This window comes from Panicum virgatum, chromosome 3K (assembly GCF_016808335.1).
Source record: "Panicum virgatum strain AP13 chromosome 3K, P.virgatum_v5, whole genome shotgun sequence".
In the NCBI taxonomy this organism is placed as follows: Eukaryota; Viridiplantae; Streptophyta; class Magnoliopsida; order Poales; family Poaceae; genus Panicum; species Panicum virgatum.
The window spans coordinates 47,173,581-47,189,168 of NC_053138.1; the positions used below are offsets into that span (position 1 = coordinate 47,173,581).

Here is a 15,588-nt window from a genome sequence, read left to right on the forward strand (position 1 = left end):
AGACATGTCCTGCACATAGAAAAGTTGAGTGACATCTTTAGTTGTGACGAATGGTTCATCTTGATAGCCAAGCTCGTTGAGGTCTACCGTTGTCATTCCGTACTCGTCAATATCGACACCTTTTCCTGTGAGTTTAACCCATTGACAACGAAATAGAGGTATCTTCAACGGCCCATAGTTGAGTTCCCAGATCTCTTCAATGTAACCAAAATATGAGTTCGTTTGGCCACTAGAGTCGGTGGCATCTATACGGACACCACTATTTTAATTGGTGCTCTTGTTATCTTGGACTCTTGTATAAAATGTGTAACCATTAGTTTCGTATCCTTGGTACATCAGGATTGAATTTGCCGGACCCCTGGCCAGCCAAGCTAGCTGCTCATGAATTTGATCGTTGGCCATGACTTCCTTCTGCAACCAGGTGGCGAATGTATCGTTATGATGTTTTGTAATCCATGTCTCAGACTTCAAAGGGTTTATGCTTCGCACAATTTGCATGTGCTCCTCCATGTATGGAGCCACCAAGACTGATTGTTGCAGAACTGTGAGATGTGCTTTGCTCAACGTGGCATGATCTGTGGCATTTACTGATTTTTTTCCAAGTATGCCCTTTCCAATCAGCCGCCCCTCATGACGTGATACTGGAATCCCAATTGGGCAGAGTTCTTCCACATAGTCAACACAGAACTCAATGACCTCCTCTGTGACGTAACCCTTCGCATTGCTTCCTTCTGGACGAGCCCGATTACCAACATATTTCTTTAGGACTGCAAAGTATCATTCAAAAGGGAACATATTATGAAGGAAAACAGGACCGAGAATACCAATCTCTTTGACCAGGTGAACTAGAAGATGCGTCATAATATTGAAGAATGGTGGAGGAAATATCATTTCAAGACAGACTAAACTTTGGACAACATCCTCTTGTAGCCTGGTTAAACTCGATGGATCGATTGCCTTCTGAGAAATTGTGTTGAGAAAGGTGCATAGCTTTATAATTGTTGCTCAAATATTAGCTGGTAGAATACCTCTAAGTGCAACTGGAATCAATTGCGTCATCAACACGTGACAGTCATGGGACTTTACGTGTGCAAATTTCTTCTCTTTCAAGTTCAGTAGCCTCTTTATATTCAAAGAGTAGCCTGATGGGACCTTCATACTGTTCAAACAGTCGAACATACTTTGCTTCTCTTCCTTACTAAGAGTGTAGCACGCAGGACCTAGATAATGACATCCTTTATCTCTTTTTTTTGGATGTAGGGCGGCCCGTTGTTTCATACATTGAAGATCTTGCCGCACTTCCAATGTATCCTTTGGCTTACCGTAGACACCAAGGAAGACTAGAAGGTTCACACAAAGATTTTTTATTAGGTGCATCACATCAATTGTGTGGTGGACGTCTAAGACTTCCCAATAAGGTAACTCCCAAAAAATACTCTTCTTCCACATAGGTGCACGTCTGTCATCACTCTGCACTGATATACTGTCGGGTCCTTTTCCGAATACTACTTTTAAATCTTTGACCATTTCAAATACTATTTTCCCACAACGGTGTCTAGGCTTGGTACGATGATCTGCCTTTCCATCACAGTGAGCATGCCTCCTCCTTAATGGGTGCTTGATCGGAAGAAATCGACGATGACCCATACACACGATCTTCCTACAGTGCTTGAGGTACGTGCTGTCGGTTTCTTCTAAACAATGGGTATGTTGCCCTATAACCCTTATTGGATTGTCCGGAGAGGTTACTTAGTGCTGGCCAATCGTTGGTGGTTACGAAAAGTAATGCACAAAGGTTAAAATGATCCTCTGCGTGCGCATCCCACATACGAACACCCTCCTCTTTCCACAACAATAGAAGATCCTCAATCAGTGGTTTCAGATACACATCTATATTGTTACCGGGTTGCTTCGGGCCGGGGATAAGCACCGGCATCATAATGAATTTCCGCTTCATACACAACCAGGGAGGAAGGTTGTATATACAGAGTGTCACAGGCCAGGTACTATGGCCACTGCTCTGCTCACCGAAAGGATTCATGCCATCCGTACTTGAGCCAAACCTTATATTCCTCGCATCATTTGCAAATGTTGGGAATGTTCTGTCCACTTTTCTCCACTGCGACCCATCAGCGGGGTGCCTCAACATATTGTCTTGCTTACGTGGTATTAGAGGGAAATACCACATCACTTTGGCAGGCACCCTTTTCTTGACACGCATCCCCTCAACGTTGCCTGGATCACCCTCTTCTCAACACGCACCCTCCTCTGTTTCGCAATCTTTCTCAGCTTCGCGCAGCATCTGACCAAGATCATCTTCTACAACGTATCCTTCAGTATCTTCTTCAGGCTCACCCATTGCAGTGTCATTGAAAAAGGCATTATAATTGGCTGCAAAGTCAGGAATCCTGTCCTCTTCTTCTACATTATTATCCAGCATAATTCCTCTTTCGCCATGCTTGGTCCAAACATAGTAGTTCGGCATGAAACCACTATTGAACAAGTGACTATGGATGGTTCTTGATGATGAATAATCCTTCTCATTCTTACAGAATTTGCATGGACAACAAACGAAACCACCATACTTGTGTTTCTCGGCCGCTTCTATGAATTCATGCACGCCATCAATGAACTCCTTTGAACGCCGGTCGGCCATGTACATCCATTGCCGACTCATCTGGGTCCACAATACATTTATATACATCATTGTAGTGTACAAATAGTTCATTCATACTACCAATTTATAACTAATATTGAATACGCTATTAATAAAACTGAATTACAAAATTATAACGATGCATATGGCCTTCTGACTGCATGACTTTGTAAAAACTTTGTTTCTCTATATGGAACTTTATATTTTTGTACAAGAAACGACGCATGTGGCCTTCTGGCCTAACTGAGCTGCGGGTCTCGAATTGGCGCAGCATGCATCTCGAATGTGGAATCTTATAAAGTTTTGGAATTTTGAAGGGAACTAAATAAAGCACCCATCCATACAAAATTTGAATTCAAATATATAATTGATAATGCATATAACTATAATAAATAGATACTATTCACTTATCAAATAAATTGATAAACATATAAATACAATAATTTGATAGTATTCACATATCAATTAAATGGATAACGCATATAACTACAATAAAATGCTACAACTAAAAATAATTATCACATATATAAACTAAATTAAATAATAACTGCTTCTAAAAACTAATTGCTAAGTTATGGAGAAAAATAACTAACCTTTTTTGAAAAAAAAATAAAAATTCGCCTCCCCTCCCCTCACTTAGCTGCCATGAACAGTAGTTCACGGCAACTTGGAGAGGGGAGGGGTTGGGGTATTTATAGGCGTGACTCAAAGGCACCGGTTGGTGCTCAACAACCGGTGCCAAACAATAGACATAGGCACCGGTTGATGTTACTAACCGGTGCCTTTGTTGTGGGCACGCGGCGGCACCGGATCATGGCAAAACCCGGTGCCATTGTTCGCCCTTTAGGCACCGGTTGGTTCCACCAACCGGTACCTATTGCTCCTTGTTCTTTTGATACCGGTTGGTGGCACTCACCGGTGCCTATACTGGGGTTTTGGTACCGGATAATGCTTTAACCCAGTACCAAACCCCTTACCTTTGATCGCCGCTGGACAAAGGTACCAGCTGCTTACCGGTTGCAAAAAACAGCTGGTACCTTTGACCAGGACTTTTGACCCGTTTTCTAGTAGAGAGCCAATAGTGATGGTCTTCTGTGTGTGGCAGTGCCTGCCAGTTCAACCCACTAGTATTAATGTGCCTGACAGGTAATAACCAGTTAGCGGATGTTGCGTTCGCTTGCAACCACTAGTACAAATAGTAATCGTACCATCGCATATTTAGCCATGGTTTATGTGTGTATGTTGTCTTTAAGTGTAACCACTAAGTACTAATAGTAGTAACAATCTAACAATAAGCCCCCAGAAAGCCGAAACTGCCGATTCTAGTACTAGTTTGCCCTTTTAAACCAATGGTAGAATACCTTCAACCTTTTTCATGTATAGCAGTTAAAGAATGGCACATAAAAAAATTTGATGTTGGGTGAGTTTGGCTTGTAGTTGCTAGGGAGACGAGAAGAATGTTCCGAGTCATGACAATTGTACATTCAAGTTCTTCATCAGATTTTTCACTGAGCATTCTGTGGAACAAAGATAAACAGGTGCGCTGTAGATAAGATCGATCGGCTCAATGGAGCTGCCGCATGCTACGGGGCTTGCACGTCGACGACGACGTCTCGCTCCTCTCTCCTGTCGTCCGGTGATGAACATTCCATGAACCTGACACGGACACCTTTAGCGTAGCACATTCTCCTACGAACGTTAAGCATACGGCATGAGAAAATACTTTGACGCATCCACAATAACATGCCAGAGCCGGCCGGGCCGGCGAGCATGGACGTCGTCGCCACTCGATCTCGAGCCCCTATAAAAGGCCATGAAGTTCGGCCTGCTCTACGCACACTGCACACACTACTATACACAGCTAGCAGCACAAGCTAAAGATTAGTAACAACTGCACGTAGTAGGGTGCCCAATGGCAGCCTTGCCAACGTGCTTGGTCGCCCTCGTCGTGGCTCTCGGTTTTCTCTTCGTCCGACAGGGCTCGGCGGCGAGGACGACTGCCGGGGTGTCCGTGGAGCAGCGGCAGGAGGTGGAAAGCCTGCTCAGGAGGCTTAACAAGCCTCCTCTCGCAACCATCGAGGTAGATGGTTTTAAACGCAACAAGCCCTGTGTTCAGTAGCTTGACTTTCATGCATGCATTCATCATGCTATTATTTATTATTATAAAAATACAGGTACCGTACCGATGCATGCATGACGGAGCTGTAGTGTGCTCTACCTTCCCAATTAACAGCATCATGATCGGGTTGTTGTGAACTGTTTTATCTTCTTCTTTTTCTTTTTCTTTTGCCAAACGTCATTTTTCAAAAACAGCTTCATGGTTGAAGCTCGTTTTTTTATGCTCGCACAAAGGAATAAAGAGAGGTGAAGCTGAAAAAAAAACTTTAATATTAAAAAGTTGATTTTCACAACTCTTATCATTTCCCTATCTCAGGACCTTTTTTTTTTATAATCCCAATCTCAGGACCTTATCTCATAATCTTTCATCCTTGAATAGGTGCAAATTTTTAGGTGGGGTCCGAGCAGCGGTAGTGGGGGCATGAGCCCACCCCGCTTCTCTCGGTGAGCCATGCATAAAGCTGTCGGTGAATCTGTTTTGCCACAAGTTTTTTTCAAAACGTTCAGCTTCACCAAGAAGAATGCTGTTCGTGAAGTTGTTTTCAAAAAAAAAACTTCAACTGTGAAGCTGAGCTATGCCAAACGGGACCTTAATTTATTTTGCAAATCTTGTATAGAATCCATTCTAACAAAGAATTTTGGGGTGTTTGGTTCCCGTGGGCTTACTTTTTAAGCCCCATCACATTGGGTATTAAGTATAAACTAATGACAAAATAAACTAATGATAAAATAAATTCCATAAACCCTTATGTTAATTCGCAAGACGAATTTATTAAGTCTAACTAGTCTAGGATCACTCATGTGATGCTACAGTAAACATAAGCTAATCATAGATTAATTAGGCTTAATAGATTCGTCTCATGAATGAACCCTAAGCTTATGCAGTTAGTTTTATAATTACCTTATATTTAGTCTGTCTAATTGGTTTCAAAATATTCGATGCGATATGGTTTATTTTAAGCCCTTAGGAATCCAAATAACCCCTTAGGCAGCGCACACGTAATCCTTGTTTCCATAGTTACATTGATAGATAGATTATTTTCTGGATGCTAGCAGCCAATCCCATAAAAACTTCATGACCCTACCAATTTCAATGAGTGCCACAAAGACGTCATATAGCATCAGTACTAAGACGTACGTCTTCTTAGGACCTCCCGTGGTAACGCATTTCTGCTGGCATTTTTCTCAATTTGGCTATCTCTAGAAATACATTTCAATCATAGACGGCTACTTTTACAGGAATGCTGCAGCAAAGATTTTAAACATGACAATTTGTCTGATATTTACTACAACTCCATCCATTACAAATTTTAATTTGTTTTACAACCTTTGTGCTGATTCAAACTTCTCCTATTTCGTACAAGTTGTTTATAAAAAATACGCAAACATACAACATCAAACTAGATGTGCCATGAAAAATAATTTTGACGGCCTATTTATTTGATATTACATATGCTAATATATTTTATGTAAACTTGGTCAAATTTTGACAAGCCTGAAAATGAACAAAATTAAAAAAAATACTTACAATATGAAACAACCTGCATTTTTCAACTTTGTTCCAACTTCCAACCACTTATTTTGAGAAATTAACAGAGCCCAGATGGAGATATTATAGACTGTGTGGACATCACCAAACAACCTGCATTTGATCATCCCCTACTCAAGAACCATACTATCCAGGTTTCTCTTTCCAGCACCCTAATTTCCATTATTTCCATATCTCCGAGGTGTAGAAAATATGCAGTGGCCACCACCATCAACCATGTATCATTATATCACTGAATTATCAACTTTCAGATGCGGCCATCTTACCACCCTAGAAGCCTATATCAAAACTACAACAGTACCTCCCATCCAATCACCCAAACATGGCATCAAAATGGAAAGTGCCATGAGAACACCATACCAATACGAAGAACCATGGTGGAGGATGTCCTAAGGGCAAGTTCTATCAGCATGTATGGCAAGAAGAGGCCCAGGAGTATTCCGAACCTCAATTCCATAAATCGCCCTGACACGCCAAATGCAGTGAAAGGGCACCAGGTAACAAAATTTCATTCAAGAATCACTGTCATATGTTTATTGATAATCTTCCTCTTTGATTCGTACGATTATTTCTACAATTGCTCATTTAACTTTATTTTCTCTCCCATGGAGCAGTATGGTGTAGCAGCTGCACAGGATACTAAATGCTATGGAACTAAAGCCTCCTTCAATTTGTGGAAACCAACAATTGCTCGGGCAAATGATTTCAGCTTGTCACAGTTCTGGGTCAGCGCAGGTTCCTACAGTGGCAACGACCTCAATACCATTGAAGCTGGATGGCAGGTCAGACCTGAAGTGGAAACACAATACCTGCAGTATTTTTTGCCTTGCTTGTTTTTTTGCATCAGGATATTATAGGGCATGTCTATGTATCACTTGAGGTGATAAGTAGAGGAACCACCGCCTTAAGGATATATTATTAGATGGGCATACAACAAAGTGGTGAAGACATTAGTTTGCTTTATTCTGGCCCATTAAAGCCCACCTCAACAGAATGTTTCTCCCGAAAGATCTGCATGTATGCAAGAAAGCCCAGACTGATCATGTCACCCCACATGCACTCAAATTTGAAAATTAAAAAAGCCATAAATCGTAAACGAATTATCTAAATGAGATTTTGATTACACCACTAACTTTCTTATAATAAGATCTCAAAACAATATTCCACTTGCCTATGTTTGCACGATATTTTTTAAAAATAATTTTTAATACTAAATAATTAATTTTGCTACACAAACAAATAAATATTTTTACGAACAACAAAATTATAGGTAACAAACCAATAATAATATACTACGAACAAAAATTACACATCACAAACATCTGATTATATTGAATAAATAATCAAAAACGAATATCACGAGCAAATAAGTCAACATTATGGAACAATTTAATATACAAAGCGAATAAATAATTTGATGTTGGAAACAAATTAGTTACATGCAAATAAATAGTTTTACATGAAGAACAAATGCTTCTACATCAGAAAAAGTTGTTTATAGCTATTCACGAGCTAAAATAAATTGTTATATAAAGTAAATAAATCATTTCACACACTAACTAATGAGTCTAGAATTCAAATAAATTAGTGTACATTGAGTGTGACTCACTCTTAAATTTGAACAAATAGTCTTTTACTATTACAACATTTAACTACTGATATGTTAATGTTCATTTATGTATAAACACAATCATGGTTGATATAAATTATAAAGGAATAAATTATAGTTCAAAAAATATGTGCACGCGGTTCATAATAAATAAAATAATAAAATAATAAAAAATGCAAGATCAACTAATGCTAAAAAATAAAATTAATTAAATCTGAAAGTAAATAAACATAAAAGGTACAAGGAAGGAAAATTGGTTAAGTAGAACAAAATGAGAAGAAAGAAAAAGAAAATATCTATATAATATATGGAGAAGAAAAAATATAAATGAAATAAATATTACTAAAGAAATAATATTCCAAAGATAATAAGAAGATGCAAAGAAAATAGAGCAAAAGAAAGTTTTTGCAAATGGAGGCTTATAGTGATAATAAAAAATGAAAAGTAAAGAGAAAGATGAAGGAAGGAAATTAATAAAAAAATAAAGAAAGGAAAAAGAAGAAGTAACTACCATCAAATTCCAAACATGAGCTATATGGCTGCATGGGCTAGAATCAGCAATCTACAACTCTGCTTGGATGGGTGCATGCATGCTCTGCGCATGCATAATAAATCAACTAGAGAAATAAAACACTTGCATATGCATGCATTTCCTTCAATGTGCATGGAACTGAAAGGACTATTGGGCCGAAACTGTTTGCTGGGCTGAATTGGAGCTAAGATACACCAAATAATATCCTTCAGGTGATGGAAACAGAATTTGTAGCACGGGCGATATATAGCCACCCGTGATATTATATAAGCCCTCAGCATTCTTTAATGATGCAGTAAGCTAAGTTGTGCTATACAAAATTGCAGGTTTACCCAGGTATGTATGGGGATAGCAACACCAGACTCTTCATCTACTGGACTGTAAGATAAACATCACAATCTATCTGTTTTCATTAAGGTTGGGATAAGGGTACTAACTTTCTATCGATCTGGAATATTATAGCGGGATGCATACGAACACACAGGATGTTACAACCTATGCTCAGGGTTTGTCCAGACAAACACTCAAATCGCCATCGGTGGTACCTTGTCCCCAGACTCCACCTATGGTGGCACACAATATGACATCGATATTATGGCTTGGAAGGTAAAAACAATTCATTATAATGTGCATATAGTATGCTTATTTGTCCTTCTTTAATAATATGGCTCCGATCATATGGTATGTGTGTTGTCAAATACCATAGCATTTGTGACTTTTGACCAAAATACTTAGGTACCGGGTGGAACTTTCACCCGGTACTAAAGAGAGCCTTAGGTACCAGGTAAAATAGTGCCAAAGACTGCGACTTTTAGTCCCGGTTATGTAGTACCAGTTCTAAAACCGGTACCTATGGCTCATGTCACCTGGTGCTATAAGCTTTTTTTTTCTAATAGTGTTGTGTTCCCTTGTATATGTTTCACATTTTGCTCCGATACCTGACCCAGCAGTTAATATTTTCTTTTGAGGAAGGCCTTACATGCTGAAACAAACAAATCTCAACCCTTGATAATGCATAGAAGTTTCAACCATCTTTATCTTGTTTGATGATCAAGTTACGTCTATTAGCAAGTACAAAGTACTCAAGTAGTTTACTGTTTTACAGTTTTCTCAAGTTCTACGCTATACTTTCCTATTGACACAATTGCTTTACAAATGAATAGACTGTGCACATGTATTAGCCATATCATATTTGAATTAACAACTTAAACACTGAACCCAGTCAGCTCATTCATGCCTATACAATTAGAACAACGTACGACAAGGCATTCATGCTGGCGTGTTAGAAAAAATGTTTAAAATAAGCCCCTCAGTGTAATTCCACCGGAACAAGTATATACTGAGTTCTGCAAACATGTTCTACAAAAGAATTTCTCATATTATGTGCTTGCATGGAAAATAAGACCCATGCATGTTGATTCGAATTTACCATAGAGAAAGCTTTCTCTTAAAGTCTTATGTGGTGGTTGTGGTAATGATTTGCACACTTTAATGTGTGTATGTGTGTAAAGTTTTTGTGGAACACGTTTAATGATGCTGCATTTCTATTCCATTGCAATAAAAGGGAAGAGTTTGCCCATCACGCCTATAAAGAAACAAATAAACTCACATTAATTAATTTGCTGATGTCTGATTCTGACTATTGAATTCCCAATTAACATTTCGCTTGCAGGACCCACAGAGTGGCAATTGGTGGCTACAAGTGGGAGGCAATGACGTGGGTTATTGGCCATCCACGATCTTCACGACCTTGCAACATAGTGCCTCCTCTGTTGAGTGGGGCGGCGAGGTAGCCTCACCTGACGCTGGCCAGACTTCCACTCAAATGGGTAGTGGACACTTTCCTAACGAAGGATTTGGCAAGGCTAGTCACATCAAGAACTTGCTAGTGGTAGACTCGTCGAACACCCTCAGAGATCCAAGTGGTGTGAACTTGATAGCTCCAGACAGCAACTGCTATAATGTGCAAAGTGGTACCAGTAGCAACTGGGGCAGGTACATCTACTTTGGGGGACCTGGCAAGAATCCTAACTGCCCATAGTAAAAAAAGTTGAACTACTTTGAAAGCAAAACTATCTCGTTGACACACGACGAGTACCAATTTAGCAATATAATGCGTTATAGTTCACTACATGACGCTCAATAAGAAGTGTTAGGGTCTATATTAATGCAAGTAGTATGCATATCCATGTACTACACGGCCCTGCAATGGCCAATCTCTATGTATCCATCAACATCTGTAAGATGTATATGATCAAGTTTGAAAGCTTTCACGAGCAGATGCATTCACCTTTCACAGCATGTTCTGAAATAATATGGAATAAGAACGTATTTTGCGGTCAATCGTATAGGCATTGCAGCAAAGAGACTCGACCGACAGGATCTTTAAAGACTGACAATTTTTTTTTGAGTCAATAAATGTGGTTATATTTACTTAATATAAAGATATATAAATAAACAACACTAGTGAAGAAATGACTTTTAAATATGCCATTTTTTAAAAGATGGGTCAATCAAGAACCGTCTATCAAGATAGTGTTAAAAATATGTCAAATATTTAGAAACCAATTTCTACAGGGGGTTGATGGTTTTGGCCACCCCTCTTGATATGCATTCTATTTTCAAATGTGGTTAGAAAGCCCAACTAGCTCTAGAGGTGGCTGAAACCTTAAGCGTCTCTACAAATCGATTTCCGAAGACTGATTGGCAATGTACATAGCCACCCATGAAAATAGATGTAGCACAATGTTGGGAAATGTTACCTTTATCAAAGCTCGAGCACCCCTATATATTACAGGGTACGGTTACACAAATTCAGTCATACTTTTTCCCCCTTGCCAGAAGGCATATATTCCAGCATATTCCGTACATACAGAGTTACACACAGCAGGGGCGCTTACTAAGTCTTTTTTGAGTGAGAACGCCTTTGCGAAGGTGGTTCTCTTGCTTGACCGTCAGGGCCTCATGGGTCACTGGAGGCCCTATGAATCCTTCTGTGGCAACTTGCTATCATCTCGCTTGAGGGTCTTCGTGGAATACAGCAAACGTTCGCACATCGGTCGCCTGCGGAGGTTCCGGTGAACCTCCCGGTGACGATGATGGCGACCCTCTTTAATTATCAGCCTTCGTCGAGGATCCATTCCTCCTTGGGCGCTGGCCTCCAGCACAGATGCCAGAGCCTACACTGCAATCCCTGGGTTCAACAAAACCCACAGAGTCATGTCAGATCTAGTTAAGAGGAAACTTTGGGTCCATGTCATCGGCCCCCAGCACACAAAAAATTCATAAAATCCAAGTTCAAGAAGTTGAAGAGAACTGAAACTTTGGTTGACCGTGCCTTCATTTAAATCATTATGGTCCCAAACTTACGTTCTAAGATTTTGTAATTTTATTTTTTATTTAATTACCTGAATGACTTATTCATGCCGCGCAAGAAAAACTCAACTAGTTGATCAATATAGATTATAGAATGGCAAATTATACCAACCTATATATGTCCCAAATCATAGGTCTGACTCACAATAACCAAGTGAATAATGTGCTATGAGAGAAACAAAAGGCTATAATGACAGAGTCTGGCTCTAAATCTGTTGGGGTTTCTAGCAGACTAATGACTTTCCCTGGCGCCTGGTGACCTGTCCACTGAGTTTGACACTCTATTCCCCCTTGCAATCTGGAGATTGCTTTCTAGCTAGACTAATGGCATTTACTCTCACCTTGCCAATTCAGCTAAGGTCAAAGTAAACAAAGCACGTTTTATGCATGACTTTGGCCCTTGTCAGACTTGACGAAATTCTGTCCAACGCTCCTGATTAAACTGGCCGCTCAGACCTAGCAAAGATACTAATAATACACCACGGTAAAGACTGGTGTCACGCCACGACCGGCTTGCAGGAATTTGCTCACAAGTCAGTGTCCATCTAACTAAAATAAACCCTTCGTTTTACAAAGCGTTAGCCCAACACAAAACAACCCAATTAGCTATTTGATCCGTGTACGTTGTCATCTCAACAAGGACGACGCCTCAGTCAAAACGGCACTGGAACGTGTCGTGCCAACGCTGGAGCTCCCGCTGCAGCTACCGGTCACAGCAAGCGATTCAGAAAGGGAGGCAGCAGGAGGAGGCACGAACATCGCGACCGGCATCGCCACCGGTAGGACCGCCGGCAGGATGCACCTGATGGACGGCCTCAGGCTGCGGTCAGGGTGCGCGCACCAGAGCGCCGTGATCATCACGCGCTCCATCTCCCGGTCGTCGAATCCACCGTCCAGCCGAGCATCGGCGGCGTCGACGATCCTTCCGCGGCTGTAGAGTTCCCAGACCCACTGCACCAGGTGCATCGTGGTCGGCTCGTCGGTGCCGGTGCCGGCTTCTTGAAGCACCACGATTGGCCGGCGGCCGCAGGCGATCTCGAGGGCCACCACGCCGAAGCTGTAAACATCGGACATGGCGCTGGCGCTGCCGGCGACCATGCACTCCGGGTCCATGTAACCCATGGTGCCGGCGAGCGCCGTGGTGTGAGACTCCCGGTTGTGGTCGACGAGTCTCGCCAGCCCGAAGTCGCCGAGCTTGGCGTTGAAGGAGGCATATCCAGCATCACGTTGCTGGGCTTGATGTCACGGTGCACGACGCACTGCTCCCAGTCCTGGTGAAGGTACAGAAGTGCAGAACCGATACCAAGCACGATCTGATGCCTGAAGACAACAACATGACGGTAACCATATACTGAGTAATTTTCAAACAACGCTGGAAAAGATAGTCCTATAGCTATATGATGATGAGTACGTGTGGTACCTTAGAGGCCACGGCAACACTTTGTGGTGACTGGGAACATGGGTGTCAAGGCTGCCATTGGGCATGAATTCGTAGACAAGCAAGAGCTCGCCGCCGCCATGGCACCATCCGATGAGCTGCACGAGGTTGCGGTGCCTCAGCCGGCTTATGATCCTCACCTCGGAAATGTACTCCTTCCTCCCCTGCTTGGAGGTCTTGGACACCCTTTTTATCGCGACATGAAGGTTCATGTCCCGGAGGTAGCCGTGGTACACCGACCCAAAGCCGCCTTCTCCCAGCTTCTGCTCGTCGGAGGAGAACCTTGTGGCAATGGCAAGCTCGCGGTAGCGGAACCTCCTCGGCCCGGTCCCTTTCTCAAAATCGTCTTCAAGGGGCTCGTCGTCGTCGAGCAGATCCAGTTCACGCTCTCTTGCTCTTTTCCTGTTGCGACGCAGCAGCAACCAAATCGAGATGCCGACGCAGATGACGAAGGCAGCAGAGCCAACGGCCACACCGGCCACCAGAGACGCCGCAGGGCGAGGAGTGGCTGATGACCTCGACGGCGGTGGCGGCGCTGTCATCGCCGTGGGAATGGTGATGCTGAGCTCATCCCCGACTCTGCAGGCCACATAGCAGCTGTAGCCAATGGCGCTACCGTAGGTGCTGTTCGGGAGCGAGATCGACACATCGGCGAGGAAGGATTGGAGGCACCTGCTGCACTCGCTGGCATTGAGGTCCCTGGTGCACTGCGCGAGCCCGTACAGCACCTGCGCGACGCCGTGGGAGTCCGTGTACCCCAGGCTCCCGTCCGCCAGCCGCAGCGGGGAGGCGGCGGCCTCGCCGGCGAGCCGCGCCACCAGCTCCCACCGCAAGGAGTGGAAGCCCGCCGGGTCGGCGACGACAGAGCCCTCCTCCCACTCGTAGAAGGTGACGCCGGTGTCGGCGGCCGCGGCGAAAGGCGCGCCGGAGTAGCGCAGGATGCAGGCCTCGTCGTAGAAGGAGCTCACCTCCCCAAATGATTTGGTGTCCTATGGCATACGTACCCACCTTGATCGACGGTCCGGAGATCATGTGGGCGCCGCAACAAAGGGCTTCTAGATTCACGCGGACGTTAAATGTGACGGCGAGATCAACTATCTTTTTGACAGACTGCGCGTTAAAAAGTCAACAGATACGTTGATAAGCCTCATCCGTTTTCACACAGTCGAAGCTGGACAAACCGTTATAAAGAAATAATGTTAGGAATAAACAAAATAGGAAATCGGCTAGGCTTATTTTGCAAACCGACTCGCCGCCATCCTCGATCTCTTCCAATCGGATCCGGCGATTGGCACTTGCCTCCTGCTCCCCAGCCATGGCGGGCTCAGATCGAGTCGAAGAGAGCGACTTTGCGCGCGGCGGGTGGACTTCTGGCCCCGGGATGCGAGGAGAACGAAGCTTGGGGTCCCGATGGGGCGAAACAAGACCCGGCGTGTCTCTGGGAGCCGCCACCCCCGCAGCGGCTGGTGCTGGCGATGCTCACCTCCACGGCTCCACGGCGGGTGGACTTCTGGCCCCGGGATGCGAGGAGAACGAAGCTTGGGGTCCCGATGGGGCGAAACAAGACCCGGGGTGTCTCTGGGAGCCGCCACCCCCGCAGCGGCTGGTGCTGGCGATGCTCACCTCCACGGCTCCACCGGCGTCGCCATCGAAGACGTCCGCTCCGGGGACGCCGCGCTGGGGCTCCGCTCGTACGAGATCTCCCTCCACCATTGATCTGAACGGGACATGCATGGCCTTGGTCCCGCGACATGAGAGCAGGTAATATAATAATCTCCTATCTCCCTGCTCCTGGAATGATTTGGTTTGGCCTCCGATGTGGTTGGTGTTGAGATTTGCTTGCTCGAGTCAGTGCAAGTACTAGTTCTATCATTAGTAGAAAAATAAGAACTAACGATGTAGTCAAAAGACTTGTGCCTTTTATTCATAATAAAAAAGTTCAATATGACCTGAATACAAACTAGTATAGTACAAGGTTTGAAACACTAATAAACTAGTAATGCTTAGAATCGACAAGAAACAAATGAACTTTAATTTTGTTCGGCGCCATATTTTTGCCATATGTGCTCTATCAAATCTTCCTTGAGCCGACGATGGGTCTGTCGATCTCAAATCTCACTATTTTTCTCTAGTACATCTGCAAATCCATAGATAGGTCCATGGTGAAGTCCTGCTGTTTGCGGGGAAAATGGCCCTTGTTCATACGTGCTTGTCAATATTCTATCAGCTATCTTTTGGAGTTTAGTCTGGCTACAATATTTGTGAACACATAAAACTTATCGATATTCCATTAGTACAAGCAGACAATTAC

General features: G+C 43.2%; 1 protein-coding gene and 1 pseudogene across 1 annotated transcript; one reads left to right on the forward strand and one right to left on the reverse strand.

Moving 5' to 3' along the window:
• The first annotated feature begins 4,434 nt into the window (after window positions 1–4,434).
• LOC120699378 lies at window positions 4,435–10,760 on the forward strand. The gene is made up of 7 exons (XM_039983356.1): window positions 4,435–4,736; window positions 6,371–6,457; window positions 6,575–6,820; window positions 6,938–7,105; window positions 8,791–8,844; window positions 8,927–9,070; window positions 10,137–10,760. Exons 1-7 carry the CDS (start codon window positions 4,569–4,571, stop codon window positions 10,503–10,505), a joined length of 1,236 nt encoding a protein of 411 aa, XP_039839290.1. The 5' UTR covers window positions 4,435–4,568; the 3' UTR covers window positions 10,506–10,760.
• Window positions 10,761–12,466: 1,706 nt separating this feature from the next.
• Window positions 12,467–14,428, reverse strand: LOC120700970 (annotated as a pseudogene).
• Between the last annotated feature and the right edge of the window lie 1,160 nt (window positions 14,429–15,588).

What these genes read in the sequence shown, in the direction of transcription:
- LOC120699378 (XM_039983356.1), top strand. Translation starts at nt 4,569, where the DNA reads ATGGCAGCCTTGCCAACGTGCTTGGTCGCCCTCGTCGTGGCTCTCGGT. An exon ending in GACTCTTCATCTACTGGACT is followed by an intron (nt 8,845 to 8,926) that starts GTAAGATAAACA and finishes GGAATATTATAG; the next exon opens with CGGGATGCATACGAACACAC. An exon ending in TCGATATTATGGCTTGGAAG is followed by an intron (nt 9,071 to 10,136) that starts GTAAAAACAATT and finishes TTTCGCTTGCAG; the next exon opens with GACCCACAGAGTGGCAATTG.